Source organism: Malaclemys terrapin, chromosome 7 (genome assembly GCF_027887155.1).
Source record: "Malaclemys terrapin pileata isolate rMalTer1 chromosome 7, rMalTer1.hap1, whole genome shotgun sequence".
Lineage (NCBI taxonomy): Eukaryota > Metazoa > Chordata > Testudines > Emydidae > Malaclemys > Malaclemys terrapin.
The window spans coordinates 85,566,011-85,592,462 of NC_071511.1; the positions used below are offsets into that span (position 1 = coordinate 85,566,011).

The 26,452-nt window shown below is 43.8% G+C and overlaps 1 protein-coding gene across 1 annotated transcript in view; it reads right to left on the reverse strand.

The window, feature by feature from the left end:
- CDH23 (cadherin related 23) overlaps positions 1-26,452 on the reverse strand; it is a 516,293-nt gene that overhangs the window by 183,434 nt on the left and 306,407 nt on the right. The window contains exons 14-16 of the mRNA XM_054034015.1: positions 4,670-4,734; positions 2,956-3,193; positions 421-526 (exon numbers count right to left, since the gene is read on the reverse strand). Coding sequence (XP_053889990.1) covers positions 421-526; positions 2,956-3,193; positions 4,670-4,734 — 409 coding nt within the window. The remainder of the gene's footprint in view (positions 1-420; positions 527-2,955; positions 3,194-4,669; positions 4,735-26,452) is intronic.

Genomic DNA, 26,452 nt, shown 5'->3' on the forward strand with positions numbered 1-26,452 from the left:
CCAAGATTTTCAAAAGTAACAAATGTTGGGGGGAGGTCTCAATTTTGAACTCCAAAATTGAGATGCCTTAAAGGGGCCTGATTTGCACCTTTTGGGGGAGGCAGGGACCCAAACTTTCCTGAAAATCAGCTCCCAGTAAAGTGGCCCGAGTTGGGAACCCAACACCTGAAGCACTCAAAATCACTAGTCACTTTTGAAAATCTTGGTTGATTCCTCTCCTGATACCAGGAGTCAGAAGAACAGCACCAAATGGCACATCCACACACCACCTTCTGTATGCAGCCAATGCTGCAGGCTCTAGCCCATGCCCAAGCAGAAGGGTAATGTATATAACCAAGCCACCACTCCCACATGAGTGCCACTCGGCCCCTTGCCCCTCCCCCTTGTGGCGCACCCTACCAGTGCCCCAACAGCGCTCACCTCCATACCCTTCAGAGACACTAATGTCAAACGAACTTCGGAAGGCTGAAGCTTGCACGATGCTGTAAGTGATCTGGTTATTCGGAGAGGAATCTTCATCAGCTGCCTATGTTGAAGCAGAAAAAAGCCCCAGTGTTATCATATAAACACAGACGCTGTCTCTGAGAAATGCTGCAACCTAATACGCAGAGAAAAGAAGGCAAACAATTTTGGGGAAAAGATGGGAGGAGAAAGGGCTAGGGGGAAATGAACAGTGCAGAAGGGAGGCAGTAGTGGTAAGGGAATGGATATCTGTAAATGGATGTTCCTAAGGTTTATATCAGCCTTTGCCCTAGTCTAAATATGGTCATAACTAATTCTAGGTGGTGAGTGTGGGGGTCTGTCACAGATCTGTCTGTGGCAGGGTGCCCCCTTTAGGCTATGTGGAAAGTGCATGCACATGTCCAATTACTCCATCCTCACCCATACAGCGGGTGCTATGGGGTCTTTTCAGCATGCCAGTGCTCACCTTCAGGCTGGGGCCTCTCGTTCCCTCTCTGTGTCCCCAGTGATGCCACCAAACAGCCCGTAGTCAGCAAATGGGGTTAAACAAAAGAAAGGCAAAGAAAAACCTGCAGGTAGCTCCCTCTAGGAGAGGGGCCTCTCTTACTTTAGAGGGTCCTGGGAGTATCAGTGTCCACTTCAGAGTTCTCTGGGATCCAGTGCAAGCCTCAATTCTTTCCCCCTTCAACTCAGGGGTTCTGTACTCTCCTCCTGCGAGGGCAGGGCGCTGCAGCTGTCAGTGCTCTCTCTAGGCCTGCCTGGTCTGAGTGGAGTTCCCTCTTTTTAACTCTTCCTCCAGTCCTGGCACGATTTGCAGGTGTGGTGAGGCGGGGCCCCTCTAGCCCAAAGCAAATTCTTAACCCCTTCCACGCTAGGGCAGAGTTTATATACTGCATCACAGGGTCCCTTACATTTGTAACAAGCAGAAAGGCTTGGTTTCCACTTGCTGTTTTCTTCTGGACTACCCTTTTATTTTCATGTTTATGCCAAATAACCTTTCCTCCTCTCACTTATGTGTGCCTTGGATAAGGTATCCTCCTTCCTTCTGGACTGCTTGCCAGAGTTTGTGGGGGCAAGACAGAAATATTCACTAATGATAGACACCACCTTGCTCTGTGAATTGGTGAGCAGCAAGAGCTGACAGAGTTTTGAAATCATCATCTCTCTTCACATCCCACCTCAGAGAGAAGAGTCACTGTGTCTTAAACGCCCCCTCTCCACTCTCTCACACCTATAAAGAATAGACACTTAGATCTAAAATATCTAAGAGATGACCACAATATTCTTACAGTACTCACACAGCCTGAGTTTACTGAAGACAGATACCAGCTTGAAGGAAACTGCAAAAGGCCTAGTTTATTCTTGTCATGCTAAAGGAGACAAGTGGGTTCCATCGTCTCTTTTTTTAAACAGAAAAAGCTTACAATTCGATCAGCAACAAACTGCTCAACTCCCACAGATAAATGCAGATTTCATCAGGAAGGGATCTGATGATAATGAAGATGAGTTTGCATTCTGGAGAAAGCTTTGCTAGTGGGTATGGTACACTCCAGGGGTAGCTCTGGTGATGATACAGCTGGGATGGGAAATCCTTGTGACTCTCCTCCTCTTTGCTAAGCATGGCTTGTCTACATTTGTGGAGCTTGTCCACCCGTGTACAGCTTGTCATGCCAATGATGAATTTTGAAGTTGAATAAACTTGTCTCAAATTTCAAACCTATCAAAATGGAAATTCCACTGCCTTCAGTAATTCAACATTTCCCTTTAACAGTACGTTCCTGTCCTTCTATAGCCCTGCATTTCACAGGAACTCCGGAGCGATGATTATACAGACACTCATAATGGAACCTCAGCTCTCCCAACCTCACACACTTTCTTCTCTTTACTTAGCTGAATTCATTAGCATCTTTCCAATCCTGTCACAAAATCCAGAGTGCCTTCAGGGAAGTCCCAATCACTCAGTGTAATAAAGTCTGATACAGTAAATCCTGCACACGTCCAAGGAAGCCAGGGTAGGAGGAGGGGAGGAAAGGGACATGGGGAAAGTCTAGGCAGCTAGAGAAGCAGAGTCAGTTGCATTTCACAATAAGGAGCAATTAAAACATGCAAAGGAGCAGATGGTCTGCAATTCCTTCTCCTCCTCCCCCCCCCCCATATTCCTGACCAGTAATACTCCTGTTTAATTGCATCGATAAAGGGTTTAATTATAGTGGGTAGCTCTCTCCATGGGGCTTCACCACCAGGGCTTCAGACTGCTTTCAAACGGGAGGGGATGACAGAGAGCAATGACGAGTAAAAGAGAAATTAAAAGAGTGAAGAGGAAAAAAAGACTTAAAATGCACTTCCTGCTGTTTCTCTCCTCTTCCTGGTCCATCTCAGACTTACCCTAGCTGGAGAAATCCTGGATCACAGGTCCCCCTAATAATATTGACCATTGTGTATCTGGAGAAAGGGAAGTATAGTAGAAAGCGAATCGGTGCTTCCATTTCTTACCCTGAGACGGACCACCTGAGTGACCGAAGGCTCATTTTCCCGGAGAGCCCCCAAATAGGATTCTTTCTGGAAGGTGGGGACATTATCGTTGACATCCAGAACGTTAATCCTCACTCGCCCTGTAGTCTCTTCCCCACCCCCGTCCTTGGCAATCACAGTCAGTGTGTAGCGCTGTGTCGTTTCAAAGTCTAACCGGGCAATCAGTGTGATCACGCCTGTGTCTTTATCCAGGGAGAACCTGCCAAGCAAAAAGAGAGGGGGAGCAGAGGAGTTACCAAATCAAACCCTCATTTCAGGCAGACAGGAAACAGCAGCCTGAAACAACACCGTAAGAAAGAGGCATAGAAGGAAATTGGAAAAGGTTTGATGTTGTGCGTATCATCTCATAGGTTCCTCCTGACCATAACATTTCACAGTACTATAGCCTCTTCCAACTGAAGAGCTCATCATACTTTTCAGACACTGATGCACCCTCAGCCTCTGGGTGGTAGGTGTTATTTACCCCATTTTACAGACAGAGTAAATGAGGCACCAGGAAAGTTAAAGCCAAACTCCTGAAGAAACTGAGGCACGAAGAGGTCAAAGACAAAATTTTCAAACTCTGGCATCCAAATCCACATTTAAACACTTAAATAAGCAACCCGATTTTCAAAGGGGCTGAGCAGCTGGCAGCTCCCATTGAAGTCAATGGAATCACACCCGGGATGAATTTTACCCCTTTTACACCTTAATGTCAATACCATATTCCTTCCATTGTAGCAAAGGACTCCCAATCACTCACCCATGGCAGAAGTGAGTCCCATGTGTAGCTCTAATACTACCATATAAGTTGTTATTAAGTGTATGTGTTGGCCTCAAGTTACATATTTGTGCAGCTAGGTCCTGATTTAGCAAAGCAATTTAAGTGTGTTTCTCTTTAAGCACAGGCTTTAGTCCTGTTGATTTAGCAAGCCTGTACGGAGCCCAACAACTTGTGGCTGAACAAGAGCCTATCTTTTAAAAAACACCCAGCCCAGATTTAAAGACTCAAAGTGATGGACAATCTACCACATCCTTTGGTAACTTGTTCCAAAAGTTAACTACCCTCACTGTTAAAATTTGCACTTTATTTCCCGTTTGGGAAATATACTAAACCTCAGTCTAGTACCAGAAAATTTTTCTCTGTGCAGGTACTTATAGACGGCTTGAGTCTTCTCTTTGATAAACTAAATAGACTGAGTTCTGTAAATCTCTCATCTTAAGCTGTGCCTGACAAACCTCAAACCATTCTTGTAGCTTTTTTCTGAACCCTCTCCAATTTTCCACTATCCTTTTTCCAAGTATGGACACCAAAACCAGATACAGATCTGGACTGATATGAACTGGTAGAGATGGCTTGAACAGTATCCACACTTAGTACAGGGCTGATCCCATTGGAGTCAATGGAAGTTTTGCTAGGATTAAGCCCTCTGGTATGATCCAGCCCTGTCTGTCCCTCAATTTATGAGCACCCAAATCACACGAGAAATTTAAACAGAAAACAAGCCATGTAAAAACTGAAATAGGCCTTCTATTAGGGTCAATTCGCCCTCCCTGTGACAGTTTATGGTAGCCTCTCTTTCAAGAAAGATTTCACAGCTTAAAGTTACCAACATTCCAATTTTGTAAATTCATGGCAAGACTGAAAGGGGATTTTAAGGAACTGAAACTATCTGAGAGGTTTTGTCGCACTTACCTGTCAGGATCATCACTGAAAAAATAGCTGACTTTCCCATAAGTGCCCACATCATTGTCAGTTGCCTAAAAAGTTTAAGTACAAAGGGAATATTAATAACAAAGATGTTTATGAGAATTTCAACTTAAAAAGTAAATTCTGATTAGGGAAACATTAAAAAAATCTATAGGAATCTTAATTCAACCTCTCCTTCATATAGCTGCTGCATTAGCCAGATGGTTCCTTTGACATCCTTCTAGGTTATCTATATGCTCCCTGTTCTCTAGGATATCTTGCAGAAAGGGTGCGGGTATGGGGTTGTTACACTCCCCTCAGGACTTCCTCTGAGGGGATAACTATTTAACTCTGCTTTTCTGACCCTCCACCCTGCCATGGCTACCTATAGCAGGAGCTGCACCCAAAATCCGTTCCAAGTGGATATACAAATCCAGTGCTGCTTTCTGCCCCTTCTCCTTACAAGTGAATTAATAGGCTAACACCAGTGCAGATTTTGTTAGCTGACATTTTTCACCTGATAAATCTGGGACTCAGATGTTTTTGCTTTCCTGAAATGTATTCTGAGTATGTCCCTGATTCATAGTCTGCCCTAGATAACACCACTCCATCAAATCCTCTTTACACCACGTCCACAAAACTTTAGCAGTAGGAAACTTTTCATATACTCTAACTTGCATACCAAGAGCAGCTAGCACAGTAAATAACGTTTTCACCTCTCAGCTCACAGTAGTACACACAAAGATATATCTGTGAACAATGGGGCATAATAAAAGACATAGAAAATTGGAAAGAAAATGAATACATTGATTATGAAAGACAAGCTGCTTGAATTGTCCATGATACAATCCTGCAGAAAAAAAGCATTACAAAAATCCACGCAATAATGAGGGGCAGTTACACTAACATGGGGTGGGGAATGATTCCAGAGAAAATTGCAAAGCCTGATTTGCCAAGAAAAGGAAATAAGACATAAAAGCGTGGCATTTACAGAAGGGAGTCACAGTCCATATACCTGGGGTCAAGCAATCCTCAATTAAAAGTAGGTAAAAGGGCATTCCCACATATTGGGTAATTTACTGTCCTCATTTCTCATGTTCAATGGCAACACCCAGCGACGCCAGTCTCAATCATGTGAAGATGCAGAAGTACCGAAACTGAGATTGAGGCATATTTTTACTATTTACTTAGTGTTGACAATGTGCTTGTGGCTGTACAAAACACAGACATGAAGACAGATCCTGCCCCAAAGCTCTTACAGTCCAAAATACAGATACTCTAGGCAACCCAGAGAAGGGAACAATTTAAAGCTTTGATTTTTATGCCAACTCACTTTACGTGGCCTTACAAGGACAAAAGTAGAGGGAAAATACCAACAGGCATGTACCACAGCAGATTTCATTAGTTTGTATAATCTCATTTACATTTTCTATTCCCTGTTCAAATAACTCTGGTGTTTAAAAGTGACCTAAGCGCTAGGTCAAGCACATGAAAACTGGCTTTCACTCGTCCTGGATCTTTACAACAGATCTGGCACTCAATGTCTTTTGGGACAAGTCCATTGTCACATTGTTTTATTTTTCCTTGATAGCAAGTGGAGTAACTGCGGTTTATCATTCAATACAAATACCTAGTAGAATGTGCTGCCGTATGAAGGAAAGACGCAAACCCTATTCATGCATCTGAAATATGAAATCATATCCTGCTTTCCCACTCAGGGACTCTTCTGATTCCTGCTGGAGGACAGAGATAGCTCCCATAGTTGTAACCTCCATGTTCACCCTCCACACTCCCTTCACAACCAACATCTCTCGCCACGACTGAGGAGGATTAGACAGTCAATTTTCTCCCTTAAACTTCTGGACGAGTCACCACTGATCAATGCTAGATACTCACCCCAACCCACAATTTCCACGGTGTTGGGTTTTTTTAAATCAGAGGAGCCAAAATACCAGTTCTCAGACAAGTAGGAACCCAATTCTGAAAAGTATTTTCCTGGAAAAGAAGGGTGGCTCCAGTGGTTAGGCCCTGGGACTCTAGACACCCTACACACAGGAGTTCTGTGGCAGAGCAAGGAACCGTGAGACTTTGGGCAAAACACTTAGTCTCTCACTGCCTCAGTTCCCCTTCTCTGAAACGACACAATTAGCACTCCCCTACCTCATCGGAGTGTTGTGAGGATGAATACATCAAAAGCACCGAGATACCATGATTATGGGAGCCAAATAAGTATCTAAGATGCACAGATAGAATCCTAACTGGATACTTAAGGTTCCCTTTTTGTAGTAGCAACAGACATGTAATAAGAAATCTTTGCAAAAATTGTCCTACTTCAATACCCCCATGATCACTTTTTCTGCACCCTTATGTTTCTGAATTATCCAAACAACAGTAGACACCATTCACTGTCAATATTTCACCATAACAATAAAATGCAGACTCTGAAAGGGACAGCTTCATGGTCTACAGGTCAGGCTGGAAAACTCAATCTCGTTACAACAAAAGATTCAAATCATAGTAGGGTCAACTCAGCTTTTTACCCTTCCAAGGTAGCTAAAGTGAGTGACATGCACTTCTCTGTGTATGGGGTCCTTCAAACGAAACCTTAACAATAAAAAAAATAAATAAAAAGGGTCTCATCTCCTCACCCTGGATATTAAGGATCCCAAAGTACTTTTAGTAACAGCAGGGATATGCCCTGTTGCTCTTATTCTGAAGTCTCCCCTTTTCAACTGATGTGCCGAGTGCCCCAGAGGGATGTGCACTGCAATCATGCTCACGCATATATGGTAGCTCATAAATGCATTAGAAGATATATGGGGACAAAATGTAAAATGTCACTGTCAAGTGCCTGCACCAACTACCCCAAAAACATTGTTTTTAATTATCTGGGAATGCTGACACATTCTTTCAGAGAGAGAGAGAGACAGCATGGCTGAATGAGACACACACCTGGTCACACACATGAATGTTGTACAACCTCTTTTAGCGCCACACAATGTTCTGAAAGGAAAATGATGCAATGTTGCAAACACCTCTTTGTTTAGAAAGGTAAATTTTCTTTATGTAAGGAGCAGTTTGGTTAGGACAGAAGGGGAAAGAGGGGCTGAGCGCTGTTACTGTGCTTTTAGCTCCTAGCAGAATCTGAGGCCTTTCCCCATCAGCAGCCCGTCCATGTAAATCATTTGGAGCTGTGACAGGTTTCGCAGGCTGGCCATGGCAAAATAATAACAACCTTCCCAGCAAAATGTGTAAAGCTCAAAGTGTCACTCTGGGTGAGCAAGGCAAGATTTGTGGATGTTTTAAAGTCTTTTCTCTAATGAATATATAAAATATGTATGAATGGCAGCAAAGGAAAAGGACCAGAAAATTTTATTTTAAAATGAGAAAAATGAAATAAAAATCCCAAACTATCTTTTTTTTTTTAGTGGCTTTTCTAAATTGATCCCTTGTCTGGGTTTCTTTGGTTCCAGTGGAACAGGGAAAGGCAGGGGCAGAAACACATTTTATTTCATAATGCCATCAAAGGGCTGTATTTTAGGGCTGGGGTGGAATAGAACACTCTCCTGCAACCTTCATGATTTATATGCCCTTGATTATCCTTGATAGAACAGTTGTCCAAGAGTATCACAGGGGGAGGAAACCCCTTTAATGGTGCTTAGCTTGCCTAACAGTTATGGGAGTGGGGAAAAAGAAGGGGGTATGAACAGAGAGAGCATCACAGGCACAGAGAGAGAGAGAGAGAGAGAGAGAGAGAGAGAGAAGGAAGAGGAGGAGAAAGTGTGAAAACTAACTGGAGAGAAATCATATATTTCTCAAATGTCTTCCCAGCTCAGGCAGTGAATTCTTAATGCCTAATGCTAGTTGAGTGACACTCCAGCAGTGCACACCTTTAACACTTGCGAGTACATTTAGCTGAACAGCCTTCTGCCTACTAATGCTGTAATGTTTGATTTATTTATTCTGTACATTACAATTTCATTAAGCAAACCACCCCCTGCCTTTAATTACAGCCAAGAAGCCAGGGAGAATCCCACCAGGAGACCAGTGATTCTGAAAGGGTCTCTCTCTCTCAATCCAGGCTGAGATCACTGAGGAGGCCTCTTACTACATACAGAGCCTGCCTCTAGAGAGAAGCGGGAATTTTTCAGTTGCGCATAGCAAATACTGCATGGGGAACTGGATGTCCTGGGGAACTGTGCAGTCCTGGCTGCTTTGTTTGCAGTTGGCGCTGCAGGATGTAGCATTTACACTGAAGCTGTGATGGCAAACTCCTCTGAAGTGGGTTCTTCACTGCATTAAGTTCCACTTTGAGGCAAGAGAACCAGATCCCTACATGTAGCAGGGGACAGTGTTGCAGTCATTCTCCCCTTCCTTAGTCGAAGCACGTGTCTCACTTCATTTTCCCCTCACAGTGGGGAGTAGCTGACACAAAACATTTATTTCTCTTACAAGCACAGCTCCCGCCACAATAAGCAAGGAGAGGTTTCTTACCAAACTACCATCATATTTTCCCTCCTATGAATGAAAGTCCTGGAGGAGGAGTATGAAACAACAAAAGGGAAAACTTTGCAGGAAATGTCTCTGGTTTTGTTCTAATGCACAGCACCCTTCTTGAAGAGCACATCACAGTGCTGCATCCATATTCCTAATCATTCTGCATTAAGGAGGCACCATGAATGCGGAGGATCAGAGCTTTGTCAGATGGGAAGGAGGATAAACAAAAGTAATTGCTGCTTGACTCTTCCTTCTTTCCCTTTTCTTCGTTCAACCTCCCATCCCTCTACAGTATTCAGCAGATCTGCTGTTTGGCCTGGCCAGGACTTCCTTGTAAGAAACCCACATACCTATCAATTTGTGACAGCTCAGCTCCCCCCAGCAAGCCTTCCAGGTGTTTATCCTCCCCTGCCAGCTGGAAGCTGAGAGGTTGCAATTTCCTGCTGGGGTAATCGGCCCGCATGGTCTTTCAGCATCAGGCTTCAGTTTTTCTTGGTTCAGAATTTGGCTTTGAGAAAGGGTTCTCTGAACTCTTGGACCAAATGCATTCCACCCCATTAGGGAGAAAGCTAATGAGCAGTCACACAAACAGCAGATTCCTCATTTTTGATCCAACCTCATCTTTGCAAAGAGAACTCTCAGGCTGCCCTGAGTTAATGTGGCCAGTACATCTATCCACAGGTGTCCAGATGGCCTTTCAGCCAAATGGTTCTCAGAGCCCCAACTGTTCACTGAGAAGGAATGGATTTCTGGCTACATCTTTATATAGCACATCAATGCCCACTTTAGCAGGCTGTTCACAAATGAAACAGCACAAGGTGACAAATGCTGCACATTCCAGGTTCCCTTTATATACTGTTAGTACTATTGTTTTAATTAAGATCCCTTCAGTTCTAACTTCGGTTCTTGTTGCTCCTGTCTCTTGCTCTATTCAGATTAATTTCCTGTCAGTCTCTCTAACAAATCCACCATGATTGCTAGCTATATTACACAAATATGGCATTGGGAATGAACAGAACCCTGGACCTTCTGCTCCAAAAACACAGGCTTCTGTACCTTGAGGGACAAGAGAATCTCCATGAATTATTATTAATTGGCCTCTCAGAGTTGGTAAGACAACTCCCACCTGTTTATGCTCTCTGTATGTGTGTATATATATCTCCTCATTATATGTTCCATTCTATATGCATCCGAAGAAGTGGGCTGTAGTCCACGAAAGCTTATGCTCTAATAAATTTGTTAGTCTCTAAGGTGCCACAAGTACTCCTGTTCTTCTTTTTGCGGATACAGACTAACACGGCTGTTACTCTGAAACATGAATTATTATGTTGCTTTCAGTCAGAGTTTATTTAGGCCAAGCTTGTAAATGCCAGGCACACTTGAGACATTGCTGTTACAAAGTGTCTAATAAATAAATATTTTCAAAACATAAAATAAGTTAAAAATAAAAGCCAAATTCATGTCTATGGGATCAATTCATGCCACTGAAATCAATGGAGTTTCACCAGCATACCATGTGGCCTGGTGGATCTGTTTTTGCTAAACTGGATTAAATGGGAAGGTGATCCAGACATATTTGTTGTGGGCCCACGGATGGTGAATTCAGGATGAATCAAAGCAGACCTCAGAAATCTGTATGTTGTATAGTTACTGAAAACATCCTGTGCTATGGTGACTCTGTAACCACACAGCAGCCATCCACCTCAAAAAGAGAGAATCTTGTATGTTAGGCTCTCAAGATCCCCTTTATCACAGGCACAGCCCCCAATTTTGATAAACACTGCAATTCAGTTTGAGGCACCAGCTCTAGTTCCTGGGCCAGGAAGAATATCACTTCTGCTGGTGTAAAGGAAAGGAATAGCTCTGAAATTGCACACGCTCATCAGAAATCTTCATTATTTCTCCTCTATTTCTGGGGTTAGGTTGGTGGATTTTTACTGCTGTTGAGAGTGAAGAAGTAATAGCACTAGGCATAGCAAATGGTGGGCAAGATTCACACACATTGCTCTGATATCACACCTCAATTTTGACATGCAATATCCCCTATTATTTCAGTCCTGGGCTTCCACATAGCTCTGCCAATGCACATCAATCTTTAGCACTCTAATAGTCCAGCCCTAGGCCTCTCCTGAGCAGAGACTGCCAATCATACTACACTTGTAGAGTGGATTCATAGGGCCCAATTCTTATCTTACACTGATGTAAATCAGGAGTAACTTCACTGAAGTAAATGGAGTTACACTGGTGAAACTGAGATCAGAATCAGATCCCTTCTGGGGTAAACTACACTTTATAATGCATGCCCACATCTATACATTTTTACCATGCATGTTCAAGTCTTCATTTTAAGTGGTAGTGATTGCTACAGTTAAGTTTCATGTTTTTTTCCCATTTTAATTGCACCTTCTTCCATTTGCTTATTACTTTCCCAAACTTCCATGTATTACACTGAAATTTTCTAAGAGTGGTCACTGCTCAAAGATAAATCTGCACAAAAATCAGTTCCCCATTATTTAAAAACAAAAAGAGTGAAAAATTACCCTTTACTCATTCTTAACAAAACAATGCCTCTGTTCCCCAGCACATACAAATCTTGCTGCTAAGTTTTTTGCTTTGTTTTGAAGAGCTCTACAGCTGAAATGACGGGGGTAGAAAGATTAAATTTGGGAAATAAAAGTCAGTGCTAAGCATGAATGCCTTGGAGTGTTTCTGGTGACAACAGGGTTTAAATTCACCACATTAGGATCCAATGAAAACTCACACTTTGCACAGATGAAGCACAATTAGAATGGGATTTTGTCACTCAACTTGTCCCGTGAACCAACCTAGGCTGCAGTGTGTGTGGGGGGGCTAATTTAGCTGCATAATGAAAAGGGACCTTTTAAACACAGTTATATTAGGTACCAAAATGCTTTTAAGGGTGGGATTTTCTAAAGCACCTAATAAGATGTGTGTTCCTATTAGTTTCAGGTGCTTTAGAAAAATCATACTCTTAAAAACATTTTCGTACCAAACATTTTTTGTTAGTAATAAAACAGCTTGATGCAACTGAATCTTTGCACTATGACATCTCTAGGACAGATATTATCATTGCTATATCATCTGGTATGGGTATATTTTACTGTGAAAAGATCAGACCATTATTATTAAAAAGTCACCATATACACATAGGTACTACTTGTCATTTTCAACAGACATTACACCAAAACCTAGGATCTGAACACTCTTTGACCTTACAGGGTCTGAAAACCTGATCCACTCTAGTTTTCCGTGTGCACATCAATAAGCCAGATTTTTACCATGCCTATCCAGGAAAAGGATTTTCCCCATGTATGCCATGCCAAGGATTTTCAAAGGATATTCACTGTGGGTGCCCATCTTCTTCAAATACTTTTGCTCTCCATTTGCAATGCTTGGTGTGTTCCCCTCATCCTGCCATGATCTTTAGATGTATTATATTCATTAACGTCTTGCTTTGTGGGAGACTCTTATCAGATGTGCAAGAGTCATCTTGGCAGCTGTTTAGGTGAGAAAATTACAGAACCAAGCTGAACAGCCCTGACATCCAGCTTGCCAATCAAGTGACACTGAGGTCTGATATGAGGGGGCATGAACTTTTAGATATTAATTTACAAGGTTTCTATATTTACAATTTACTATGATAAAATCTTTCAAAAAAAAAAAACTATAGACAATTTCTTCCCCACAGAGCTTCCCCTCAGGAATTAGGATAATGGAACATTCCATAAACTCTTAAAAACAATGAAGGAGGAGGGGTATTTTTTGCCTGTCAGAGCCCAGTGTTTAACCAGCCAGCACTTTGTTTCCTAAACCCCAAGTGCAGCATAAAAGGACAGTAACAGTCAGATAAGAAGGCTTTTCAGAATGCTTGGATTGGCCGGTGATGAGGTAATGATTTATAACAGGCTTGACAATGCTACCGAGGGCTGGCATTACCAGCAAAACTAATTCCCTCATTTGGCCCTTTATAATTGCATTTGTAAGTGCTTATTTCAGTGATGGACAATGCTGGGGAAGTGTAATTTTCTTCTGCTGACAAAAAACCAACTAGGGGGAAAAAAGAAGGTTAAAAGAAGGTTAGTGTAGTACAAGGTGAGCTGCTCCATGGGGCCATGGCATGTTGAATGTGAACTTTGGCAGCCTCTAGAGGGATCAAAACCACGTTCTGTACAGAGCTTAATTCTGTGATTTCCCAGCATGTAAAATAAAACTACTAACATATCGCACAGAAAGAGTCATTGGCAATTTTCATGGCTGATTTTCTTCCTTCTGAAAAAAACCTTCCTCCTGCTCCAGCATCTTCCATACCCTTGAGTGGCAGAAATGCAAGGCCAGATAGTAGCTCTGACCCACCCAGCCCGTTGGCTCAGAAACAGCTTATGCTACATGTGCTAGCTATTCCGGGACAGTGCTAGTATGTGTTACTGCCATGCTAAAATGCCAGCAAGCTGCTGAGGTAATCGACACTTGGCACTTTCAGTTGTAATTGTTTCTAATGGAAACAATGAGCCCAATTCTCTTTTCCCTTAAACGAGTTTTCCAGAGTAACTTCAGTGGCATTACTTCTGATTTACACCAGTGTAAATGAGAGGAGAATCAGGCTCAGTTGATGTTCTGGTGATGACAGGCCCATGTCATATGATGTGCACACTCATATATCACACAAAGGCAACCAGGGAAATAATGCAGGTTCCTGTGTGTGACAGGAGACACGAGAAAAGGAAGAACACACACTTTGGACATATTTAATTTTTATGGTTGTCATAATGTTTACCTTACAGAACTTTTTAGTTTTAAGGATGAAGTTCTTTAGCAGTTCCTAACCCACAGGGAAGGACATAGAACCACTGGGGATTTTAAATCTGATTAGCAAAGCTACCCCAAGGATTGAATAAGAAACCCACACACTCACACTGAAGGACATGCAAACACACAGAGAACCACTTACTCAAGTTTACATATCCCTACATGATTCCTGGACTTCAGCTCTGCGCCTCTTCCCCCCCGCCCAACACACACATGGCCCTAACAATCTGACACCAGACAAAAGAGGGAAAAAAAGCAGAAGAAGATTCTAGGGGATCCACATCAAGAATCAAATGTTTTTATGGCTGTTCATTTCCTGCACAAAATATTAAAATAGGGTCTGCCAAGTGTCACCTGCAAAGGTCAAACTGAAAACATGCATCTATCTCTGTAGTTTTATGAGCTGTCACCGCTGCAGTCCATTTCTAGAGACCATTTATGTACAACCAAACTCCAGAAGAGTGCCAGAAAGACAAGGTCTAAAGAAGCCACAGGAGTAATTCCTTGAACCACACTGCAGTGAATTAATATGCTCATGAGACAGCGTGCAACTACACTGTATTATATGTGTGTACTGAGAGTTATATTTGTGGCTAGAGACTAGCATATTGTGGGTGCTACCATAATACAAACAAATTTTACATGTATGTGTGTATAAAGCATACATATATACAAACACACACAGAGGCACATCCCCTTCTCTTCTGTGTAGTTTAATATATATAAATATATAAATAATATATATAAAATCCTAATATATAAATATCTCTTGTACTCTCCCACAGACCACACACACTGTAATTCATATATTCAAAAATAACCCCTCACACATTCACACACCCCAGCCAATGCACAAACATTCCCTTCTCCAAACATACCTATTTTACACACGTGTGCATTCTCGCAACATCTTACACCTGTCACACATGCATATACTTTCCCCCCTCCATTCCTAGGCACCTATCAGCCATACACACCAGCAGGAAGCTTGTGATGGGAATCAGCATGAGAGCAGCTGCTGCTCTAGACCTGCTACAAGACAAAAGCGGAAGCCAAAGCTGTAGAGCAGTTCTGCTCTTGTGCACAAATCTGCAGAAAAGGGCATGTCGTACAATTTGTTCAGGAAACAATAGCAATGTTTGACATGTCATAAGGATTGATGGAGCAGAAATTTACATGGGAGAATGCATTTTTAAACAGTTCCATGGAGCCCTGGTGCTTTGCCGGTAATGGTTTCAACATTCATCATTCACTGAGCCCCACTGAGTAACTCCTTAAACTACATGAGATTAACTCTACTCACAGCAGCTCCAGGGAGGCACAAAGAGATGAGGAAGGAAGGAGTTTAAAGATACAGGAGCATTTTCTACAAACAATGGGAGCAGAAGAATGCCTAGACTGTGAGAGCTCTTTAAAATAGACCCTCTGAGCTCTGATAGTGCTTCTTGAATGCTTCCTCCACTGCCATGTTCACCGATCATCAATATGGAGGGGCTCTCCCAATTAAAAGGTTAGACTAACAGTCTTGTAATGAACACTTAACCCTTATGTGGTCACAATGTGAAGCACTGGATGTTTTCAAAGTACTGCCCAGACATCAGTTAATCTTCACTGCATCCCTGTGAGGGAGGGAATATCATCCCCATCTTCATTTTATAGCTCAGGAAAGAGGCTCAAGTAATGTGCCCAAGGCCACAGAGTGGGGATTAAAACCCAGGAGTGCCCTATGTTGAATCTGCTAGACTATGCAGCCTTCTATTCGCCACCCCTGACTGAATCTCCTGTGACCAACTCTCCAAAGACATCTACAGGATCTCTTATGGAACATGTATATTCTGAGGTTCCCCAATGCTCAGAAACATGCTGACATGGGGGTGGGAGTGGAACACTGAACATACCTCAGTATAAGACACAGAAATGCAGACAGACACACGTATGCACAATCCTCTGCTGCAACCAGTGTTGTGTGCATCACTATGTCTACACTGCAATTAAATACCCGCAGCTGGCTTTTGTCAGCTGACTCAGGCTCACGGGGCTCAGGTTGTGGGCTGTAAAATTGCAGTGTAGACATTTGGGTTCAGGTTGAAGTCTGGGTTCTGGGACCTACCCCCTTATAGGGGTTTGAGTCACAGGGGGCACACTGTGCTTGTGAGTACCACTGTGTTTGAGGCATACTGGGCAGATACTTCCTTGCAGCTTTGCTGAACCTCTTGTGATAATTTCGTTGATCTAACAGATGATCTACCTGAACCAACCTGCCCCAGGGTGAGAGAATTCAGCCTCACTGCTTATTCGGTCTGGGCTCCTCCTTTCTGCTTATAGATTTCAGCTGTAACCTAGAGGGAAACCTTCCCCAGCTCACTTTTCCTGGAATGAAATGGGAACGCCTCCCTCCCCCACCCCAAGTTAAACACGGTTTGCCATGGAAATGGATCTTTGAGGTGATTGGCTAGCAAAAGCACAGTGGAAGAATAATTAATTCCCTTTGACTTGGAGAACATGCTATGGAGTGAATGTGAACCTGTAGGGTCCTGCTACAAGATGTTCTCATAATTAGAAACGAAAAAAGCCCTGAAGAGGTGGAAGGAGAAAATTTTATCTAGGGAAATAATGTTCCCATTCCTATTGAATCCCCATTACTAGGATTGGGGAGAAGGATAGCCACAAGCTGGAAGTGTGTGGGGTAGGGTAAGGAGTAGAAGAGGGCAAAGGATGGACTAATGGGAGGAAATGGAAGAGGTGGGAGGAGAGGAAGGAAGGGAAGACAGAGGGGATGGGGAGAGTGAGAAAAGAAATGGCAGGGAATAGAAATGGAAGGGAGTTCCTGCAGGTTTGCAATTTAATCCTAAAAACCATCTCACCAAATCTGGAACACAGCACATACTGTATAATGAAGCCATAAATAAAATCATCCCTTGGGGAGATCTAATTCAGCAAATCAAATGAAATTTAAGCCCTCACATGCAGTTCCTTGACCAGGTAATTAAAAAAAAAAAAAAAAAAAAGGAATGCATGTTTTTCTGAGAGAGAAGGTGACCAACCCACCCTTTCCCTTCGTGGTGCACACACCCTTGAGGGAAAGGGTCCAGTTTCAGATGTTATTGTTATTAATTCTGAGTCTAGCTTAGGGAAATGGAGAAGGCTAAATGACAAAAGTCAAACCCCAATTCCTCCCCCACACTTCTCCTCCACTGCCTGCTCCCTGAGCATAACTCACACAGGCTTCACCCACCAGATGTAACAGTAGCCACCAGTCAATGGATATGGATCATGTAACCTAGTAGGCGTATAACCTCTTGTAGCCTGACCCATGTCGCTTGACACAGGCCGTTGTTATAAAAGAGCTTAGACCTTTGATATGGTGACTTGGCATCCTTACACCAACCCTCTGTTCATTTGTCTTTCAGAAACTGCTGGAAGAAAGATGACAGAAAAATACTGAGACTGGAGGAAAAGGTTTTGAGCATCTTTTTTGGGGAGTGAGGAGCTCCCAACCTTTCCACTTCTGAAATCATCTTGGAGTCTCCCTTCATGTTGACATTATAGGTTCATCCTGTTGCACTCTGAGTGCTACTGGAATACTCCAACCAACCAACTAATAATAAATGATACATCATGGACATCATAATAATAAGGGTGGGGTGATAATCACAGCTGCTAGGCAGATGGGGAGAAGGGGCTGGATTATCTGGGGAAAAGATGTCCCAAGAGGAATGAGGCGCATAAAGCCTTAGGTCTATCACCCAGAAATGTTAAGGGTAAAATTTTAGAAAGGGGTTGAGTGACTCAGGAGCCTATGTCCCATTGACAGTCAAAGAAATTCTACTCTTTTGTCACTGCTTTTGGGGAGGCTTGGTTCACGCTTTGTCCAGGGAGCAAGAGAGACAGAGAGTCTGCATGGAGGAGGAAAAGTATGCACTGTCATACCTGGTGCACCCCTGCTGGACACAGGCAACAAATTAATGACACTTGTGGCCTCTCCTGTGCAGCCCGCAGTGCAGGAATGACAAATGGCCCTGGCAGGGATGATCTTTACGGAGGTGTGTGTGTGTGTGTCTTTATTTTCCTTCCTGCCTCTCCTCCTAATCAATAGCAATCCTAAGCAATACATATCAACTAAATATAACCCTCCCCCCACCTCAGCCCCGAAAGTCCACAGCTGCTGGTAGTATGGCCATGGTATCTGTTTAAAAAAAGGGGGGATTCTTTTCATGCCACAACTGGAGGCTACAAGGAGTAGGGCTAGGGAGAGAAAGGAACGAGACAGCAGCCACAACAACCCCAGCCGATGAGAGAATTCCATTTAAGATGTCACTCTGCAGGCCAGGCAGGGCTGCCCAGGCAAAAGGAATGAAGCCTGACACTAGGGCTGTTAGATAAAGGAGTTCCCAGGTTTGTTTGTTTGTTATTGTTGGGGTTTTTTATTCTCTTTTTTATTTAAAAACCAGGAAATAAAAATTGATGGGGAGCAAATTGCTTTGGCCAGAAGCTCTCTGCTTAAAAGAGTTGTAGCAAGAAAGCAATTACCTAATGTCAAAAACCTGTCAAAGCATCAGTGTGACCTGCCAGCCTCCCGGTGATACTCTGTGGGGTGAGCAGCAGCAAAATGGGACCATGAAATGGGAACGAGGGCTGTGTACAATATGCCAAATTGCCTGCCTGGCTGAAAATACTCCAGTCCACCTCTCACAGAGCCTTAATCTTCAACATGGAATGTCGGGTCTTAGCCACGAAAAGAAGAAGGCAAAAGGAAGATTCCTCCTCGCCCCTTTTGTAGGCTTTATTAGGAAGTAAATTGGACAAAGGCATTGTCTTATATTAACTCAGATGTAAAACACAGTTAGCTGTGCTCTCTGCCACAGCCACTTTGCTCTGTGCCTCAATACTGATCTGAGGAACCATTTCCAGAGATGAAAGAAGAGTTAACTCTACTCTAAGACTGCCGACAACGGGGCAATCAGTACCAGTTCCAACAGGAGTTTCATGGTATGGACATTTTTCCACTAGGAACTAGATTTGAGAGTCACACTGACCAGTGAATGACCCATCATCAGGTAGTAAACCCTTGCGTTACTGATCAAAGCCAAATTCGTGACAGTGACTTAGAAATGAAAAGCTCTGAATTCCATATGAGCCTGCCAAGCCATCCAATCCCACACCACTGGGCAACTTCAAAGCAATATCGAAAGGTGAAACATTTTACGTGGCAACTTCTGGTCACAACTGACCAGACTCAAACCAACATCCTAGAGTAAAAAAGGCTACAGATGTCACTGTTTGTTCCCCAGCCATCCACTTCCCTGATCTTGGCCACAGCTGAACCAGGATCTAGTGATGATTAGTTCTTCTATGTCCTGCTACCAGTCTCCAGCATCACCCAAACTTCATCATTGTTTCTACAATGTTAGCAAACAAATGGCTCTTCCATAAAATATCTGTCAGAAGTTGGTGTCCTAGCAAATAGCTCTAGTGATATTTACTGAATATTGTACTTCCTGAAAAGCAGCACAGACACTGATTGTAACACAATTGGATATTTGGAAATATCAAGACTGAATAGTTAACCGTAGGAATAATCATTTGGATACAAAAACAGATCAATGTCTGGTAGGAATTCCATTTAAACTATTATAAATTCTGCAAATGAAAACTACATCTTCCTCAGTATCACTTTCAGGAACCTCTCTCTTTCTGTGTCATCTAAAGAGTGGAACCTGGGCAGGAGATTATAATCAGGTGCTACCAGAGATGACCTGCTGATCAGAATTAGCAAGCTGGAGCCATGTAAAGGTGATTGGTTGGGGGAAAGGGAGGCGGAGAGGAAAGAAGCAGGGAATCGAGGAGATGGAGGGCTGCTAAGAGCAGGACACTGTGAAAACTTAAAGTGGTTCTTGAGCAGCCTGAGAGTGCAGAGTCTGAAAGGATGCGGGGGGTTAAAACTAAACTAACAACCCAAGAGAGCTCTTGCTGAGACTGGCAGGGGGAAAAAGGCCAATCAACCCCCCTGGGAATTACAAAGGCTCTTCCACCTCTTCTCCCAGCTGTTATAAAACACAATCAGGGGAAGCTGTTTTTTCTAACAGCAGTCCCCTCAACATCAGCCAGCCACTAGAGCAGTCAGTTCTGTTATCCATGCAGCAGCCGCCTCGATTTAGCACTGAGTAATTTACTGCAGTCAGGCTGTTAGTGGTTGGAGATTATGGTCTAAAATTTTATTCAATAGTCATGCTATACTGAAGGCAGCCCTTTAGTAGAGAAGTAGACATTTACTCAGGGGTTCCATATATACTCATTCTCTTCCCCCCCCCCTTTTATTTTAGTCCCCAAGGTGACACCAATACAATTTAGACATTCGCCTCACCAGGTTTTATTGGAGCTCTGTGATTGGGCCAGGCACAAGTTCTCTGCTAATGAACCGTATTGATTTCATATTCTCTTGTTGTCCACCTAAATGGCAAGCAGCACATCTGATAGATTAAATAACCACACAATTGCCTGGCTGACATCTCAATCACTCTGCTGTTAGGTCTCTAATGAATTTTACAGCCCAGGAAAACGAAAGAAATTAAGGTCAAAGTCCGATGCAGGAAATATAAATCACCAACAATCTTTGAAATATTCACAAGCGCTCATACATATAATTCTTCGCTTGCCTCTCTCCTCTTTGCCGCCATTAGCAACTCCATCTTATCTAAGCACTAAGAATCAGGAGTTCTGTCTTGGCCTGAGGAGTGGGAGGGGCAGCCCATTTTGGAGCAGGAGTGAAATTACAACAAGATCCCACCCAGAGGAGCAGAGACCTAGAACCAGTCCTAGTCTGAAGGTGGGTGTGAACAGGTCAGATCCTGGTGGGGAGGAATGGAACAGCATGGCCCAATCTTTGTGCAAAAGGAATGAAGGTAATTCAGCCTGGTATTATCTACAGCTAATAACCCCTCTTTATGCTAAGCAGCACGTAGGTATAATTTTCGACAGGAACTTTATCATTTAATGTCTACATTAATAAACATTTGCCGCCTGCCGTCAGAGATGCAGAAAAAGTTATATTATGGCCAGGGCTGCTTCAAGCAAAGCTGGAGGTTCCTACAAAGCAATTCAATTTCCCTGCACAGACTGAGGAAGCCCAAGAGTCAATGGGCAGCCTCCCACCAAGCCAACTGCATAGGGAGTGGAGAGAGGGGCAACAGAAAGTATGTTCAGAACTGGAGTGTGCGTTTCTGGAGCGAGTTAGAGAGACAGTGGATGGAAGTTTAACGATAAACAGGAAGTGGTGAGGAGGAACTTGTGATTTCACCCAGCTATGGCTAAGGCATTGGGGTGACATCCCCTGATTCCCCAAGAGCCTGAAATTACTACCCACACACAGTTGTACATGAGCAGCCTGAACGGCCCACCAAGCAGCACTGGAGTATGCACAGTAAGGACCAACTTGACCATATACATTTCAACCTCTCAATGGTGGGGTGGGGGCACCAGAAGTTACAGATTTGCTAGCACTGTCTGAACTGGCCCCGACTGTGGGTCAGGTGTATAGAGCAGGCAAGGCCAGGCACAGCCCATTGCACTAGCGGACATGGAGAAACTGCAGAAGCAGCAGTGGAGGCAGTATCAAAATATCTGAAAGAAAGAGAAGGAGAGAGAAGGGACCCACCCCCCAACACTTTTCAGTGTCATTCACGTGTGGGGTCAGTTTCAGTTTCAGGTTTGTTCCCATGATTGGGCACCTCCCCAAAAAGCAGCCTGAGCCTAGTATTGGACATACCAGCCTGGAACTGATAGGTGGATAATGTCCTTGAATCAATCTCAAAAGTATAAAGTAGTTTAAGTAGGTGTAACTTCCACATCAAGGAGCTGGAAGAAGGTGCAAGTTAAAGTAGTCCTCCCCGGCCCCTTTAATGTATCCTTCTTATGAGCTCCTCAGTGTACACTAATTTAGATTCTCTTACACAACCACAGAGTGTGTGTAAGCAGGTCTCAGAGAGTAGGTGAGCAAGCATGTGGGGGTTGGGAGTAAGATCTAAGATCTTGTCTACACTACACAGTTTTATCAACAAAAGTTATGTCGACGCTCAAAAAGCGCTATAATAAAAATTGACAGGTTTCAGAGTAACAGCCGTGTTAGTCTGTATCCGCAAAAAGAAGAACAGGAGTACTTGTGGCACCTTAGAGACTAACAAATGTATTAGAGCATAAGCTTTCGTGGACTACAGCATCCGAAGAAGTGGGCTGTAGTCCACGAAAGCTTATGCTCTAATAAATTTGTTAGTCTCTAAGGTGCCACAAGTACTCCTATTCTTCTTTTTATAATAAAAATTGGTATTGCATGTTCACACTCACTCCCTCTGTCAGTGAAGCATGTCCACATTTGGGGCACTAGCATCGACAGCGTGAGCAGTGCACTGTGGGTACCTATCCCACAGTCCAACTCGACTCCTTCTGCTGCTAGGTCTTGTGGGAAGGCGGAGCGAATCGTGGCACATCTTGGGACTGGGCTCAATGTCCCATGCTGCATTGCTTTCTGTCCCAGTATTCCATGGGCTTGCTGCACTGTTCAACGGCCCTTCTTTGCTGTGCACCCTGGCATCTTTGTGAGAAAGGATGGATCCCGCTCTGCTCTCCTATGCTCTGATAACTGTCATGAAGACATCATGGATGACAGTGCAGTTAAATTGCAAAGTTCCTAACTGAAGAAGACTCCCAGTTGCCTGACATGCTATGTAATATGGATAGGAGCAACTTTAGATTGCTTTTGGCATTCACAGAACAGCTGCATAGGGTAGACCATTGCTTTTGGGCTTGGGAAACAAGCACTGAATGGTGGGATCGTATCGTCATGCAGCTGTGGGATGATGAGCAGTGGCTGCAGAACTTTTGTATGTGGAAAACCACCTCCCTGGAATTGTATGCGGCACAAGGACACCAGAACGAGAGCTGCCCTATTAGTAGAGAAGCATGTGGCAAACACTGTGTGGAAGCTGGCAACTCCAGACTGTTACTGTTTGGTCGCAAATCAAGTGTGCAGGGCAATAAATGCATCCTGCTATGAAGGACTGTGACTCTGGGAAATGTGCGTGAAATAGTGGACAGCTTTGCAAATGGATTTCCCTAACTGTGGAGGGGCGATAGATGGCATACATATTCCAATGTTGGCACCAGACCACTTTGCAATGGAGTACGTCAATAGGAAGGGGTGCTTCTCCATGGCATTGCAGGCACTTGTGGATCACCGTGGGCATTTCATTGACATCAACACGGGGTGGTCCAGGAAGGTGCATGACACCTGCATCTTCAGGAACACTGGCCTGTATAGAAAGCTACAAGTGGGGACTTTCTTTCCAAACCAGAAGATTACAGTGGGGGATGTTGAAATGCCCAAAGTGATCCTGGAAGACCTGGCATACCCCTTATAGCCGTGGCTCATGAAACCTGGATAGCAGTAAGGAGCGGTTCAACAACAGGCTGAGTAGGTGCCGGATGACAGTTGAATGTGCCTTTAGCAGATTAAAGGTGTGCTGGCGATGTCTTTATGGCAGGTGAGACCTCAGTGAGGATAATATTCCCATGGTCATAGCCATGTGTTGTATGTTGCACAGTCCAGGAAACTTTCCTAGAGATCTTTCTGGAGGATTCCTGTGAGATCTCACCATGCATAAACACCCTGTTCTGCTGTACCAATTAGCTACACAGGGAAATGCCCAGTTCACAGAAACACAGCCACCCTTGTACATTTCTATACCTTGAACCCACCTCCGCACTACACAAACCACAGCCACTTACCAGGCGTCTCCTCTCCTGCTTCTTGTTCACCAGACAGCAACTGCTGAGACTGGCTAGACACCTCCGGAATGGTGAACAGTTCCTGGCTGCCTGCCCCACCAGGCGATCCCTCCGGAAGCTCCACATCGTCATCTAACTCCATCCACCTCTTCATCAATAACTTTGTCCTCCGGGTTAGGTCCTCTTTCTGCTGCCTCCATGGGGCAAAGTATCCATGGGGCTCTTGGCAGAGGAGGTGGGGTCTCCACAGAGGATAGCGTCCAGCTCCTTATAGAACTAGCAGGTCTTAGGTGCAACACCAGACTGATGGCTTGCCTCCCTCACCTTATGGTACACCTGTCTTGGATCCTTTATCTTCGCTCTGCACTGCAGCATGTCCTGATCATAGCCCTTTTCGCACAAGCCTTGAGAAATCTGCCCTTAAGTATCAAAATTCCTACAGATCAAGTGCAGCTGGGACTGTACAGCCTCCTCTCCCCATATACTGAGCAGATCCAACAGCTCTGCAGTGGTCCAAGCAGGAGAGCGTTGCTGCGATAACCTGCTGTAGTCACCTGAGAAGATGTGATGAGACCTCTCCATGCCAAGCATACAGGAAATGGAATTTCAAAAATTTCTGAGGCTTCTAAGGGGGAGGGGCAGATGGTTGTTTACCTGGCTGCAGGGCAGTGGAAAAACCTCCTTTCCCAAGTCCAAGTGTTTATCTAAAGGAACTCATTTAAAACAAAGATACGATTTGCTTTTCTATCAGTGGACAAGAGCAGCAGAATCCAGAAACAGACAGACAAAAACTGTGTCTGGGGGCTTGGTGGGCCATGGATTAATGAATAAATCTGTTCCCCTCTATGATATTAATGTACTAACTGAACCTGTAGAGATTTGGATTCAAGTTATGATTAGGCCTCCAATGTAAATGAGTTTGGTGGGATCAGCCTTCTCAATAGTGGGCACCAGTCCACATCACAAATACACAGCACACCTGGCAGACTGCCTATGGGAGGTCTCATAGCAAAGAGTCTGTTGCAGGTCGGAACTAAGATGCACTGGCAGAGTGAAGGGGAGTTTTGAACCCACAATCTCTGGCTTAGGAAGCCAATGCCTTATCCATTAGGCCACTGGAAATCTTGCAAAATATATGCCCTGCATTGTGCCTGCCTCTAAGGAGAGCTGCCTGCCCTTCAAACCAATACAAACAGTGGTATTGTTGGGGCCCTGTGTGTGGGGGGGTATCATACAGTAGGCCTGGTGCAGGGCAAAGTGACAGATAAATCTGGATGAGGAAAATCAATTGAAAGATTACTACTGCCATATAGGACTGTTACTTGTATTTGTGAAGCCTGGGTTTTGGTAATTTTTAGCCCACCAACAGCCCAAAACAGAGCAACACCTCTCCTTCAACAAGAACTCCTTTCAACTCTCAGCTGCTCCCAAACTACCAGCACAGCAAAAAATAATAATGGGGAGCACACTCCAAATCACAATATTCAATGAGTGACTCCTGTTCACTTGTTTGTTTTTTAAAGGATATAATTTGGACAGGTGCAAACGTGTGTTTGTTGGTTTGTTTCATTCCTTTTCCCTTCTCATTTTTTTTCTGCCTATGCACTGTGAAAGTGTGTATTTATCCTGACAGCTCCATCAGGACACACGGCGGCTGCAAAGGCTGCAATAAGTGTCTCTCTCTTTAGCGCTTGGGCTGTCATGATTCCTATTCCATCCCATTTCGGTTTTACGGATTGATATTTAGATTAAAGAGATAAACACAACCAAAGAGCACTGGGCCCTGACAGACAGACGAGAACTTCAGATCCGTCAATCATCTTGCTACCTAGTAATTCCTCTTTTTCCCTCTCTCTCTCTCTCCCCCTTCGCTTTATTTACCAAGATGAATTGATAAGAATATTTAAAAAGAACAAGGGACTTGACCAAATAACAATAAAAAAAAATTGCATTTAACTTTCCAGACGATTTGGAATCTCTTCTTTGATTACTTAACTATTTACTGTTTCACATGTTTGCAGTTTCTCTCTCCTATCGCAGATAAAGAATTCAATTTTCTTTTAAACGGTGGGGAAATTGGAAGAGATTTTGTTCTGTTTAAGCACAGCTGGAGTCTCAGGACTCAGGGGGATTGAGAACAATGAGATCAATTAAGATGCCAGTGGAGAAGAGAGCTGGGCAGAAAGGAAAGAAGAGGTGGTGAGAGGGGAAAGAACAGGGCTCAGAGGACATCTGAACAGAACAGCCCCTCCCGACCCATTCCCACACCTCCATTTTTCCTGTCTGCAGCAGAGGACTCAGGCTCCCCTATCCAAGAGGTTTCCAGGGGTTCACTCTGACAGGAGAAAAACATTTACAACCAGTTTACATACCTGAGCTTTCAGATGCTACCTGAAAGCTAGTCTATTATATCCATTCCACCCTATCTCCTGTCTGCAATCACAAATCCTCATCCTTCTCCTCTCTATCCTGTTACAGGTAATCCAGCTACCTTCCATAACACATCAGGATTTCTTTATCATCTCACATTGGGCTTTAAATTATATGCTATGGTCCCTAACCACACACACCCTCACCCCAGTCCTAGCTACCCCAGGCCTTGCACCTAAAGCACACCCTATCACCCCTGATGGTTAGTCTCCCATCCCCTTATCAATCATGTTCGTCACATCCATACTCCCTAAC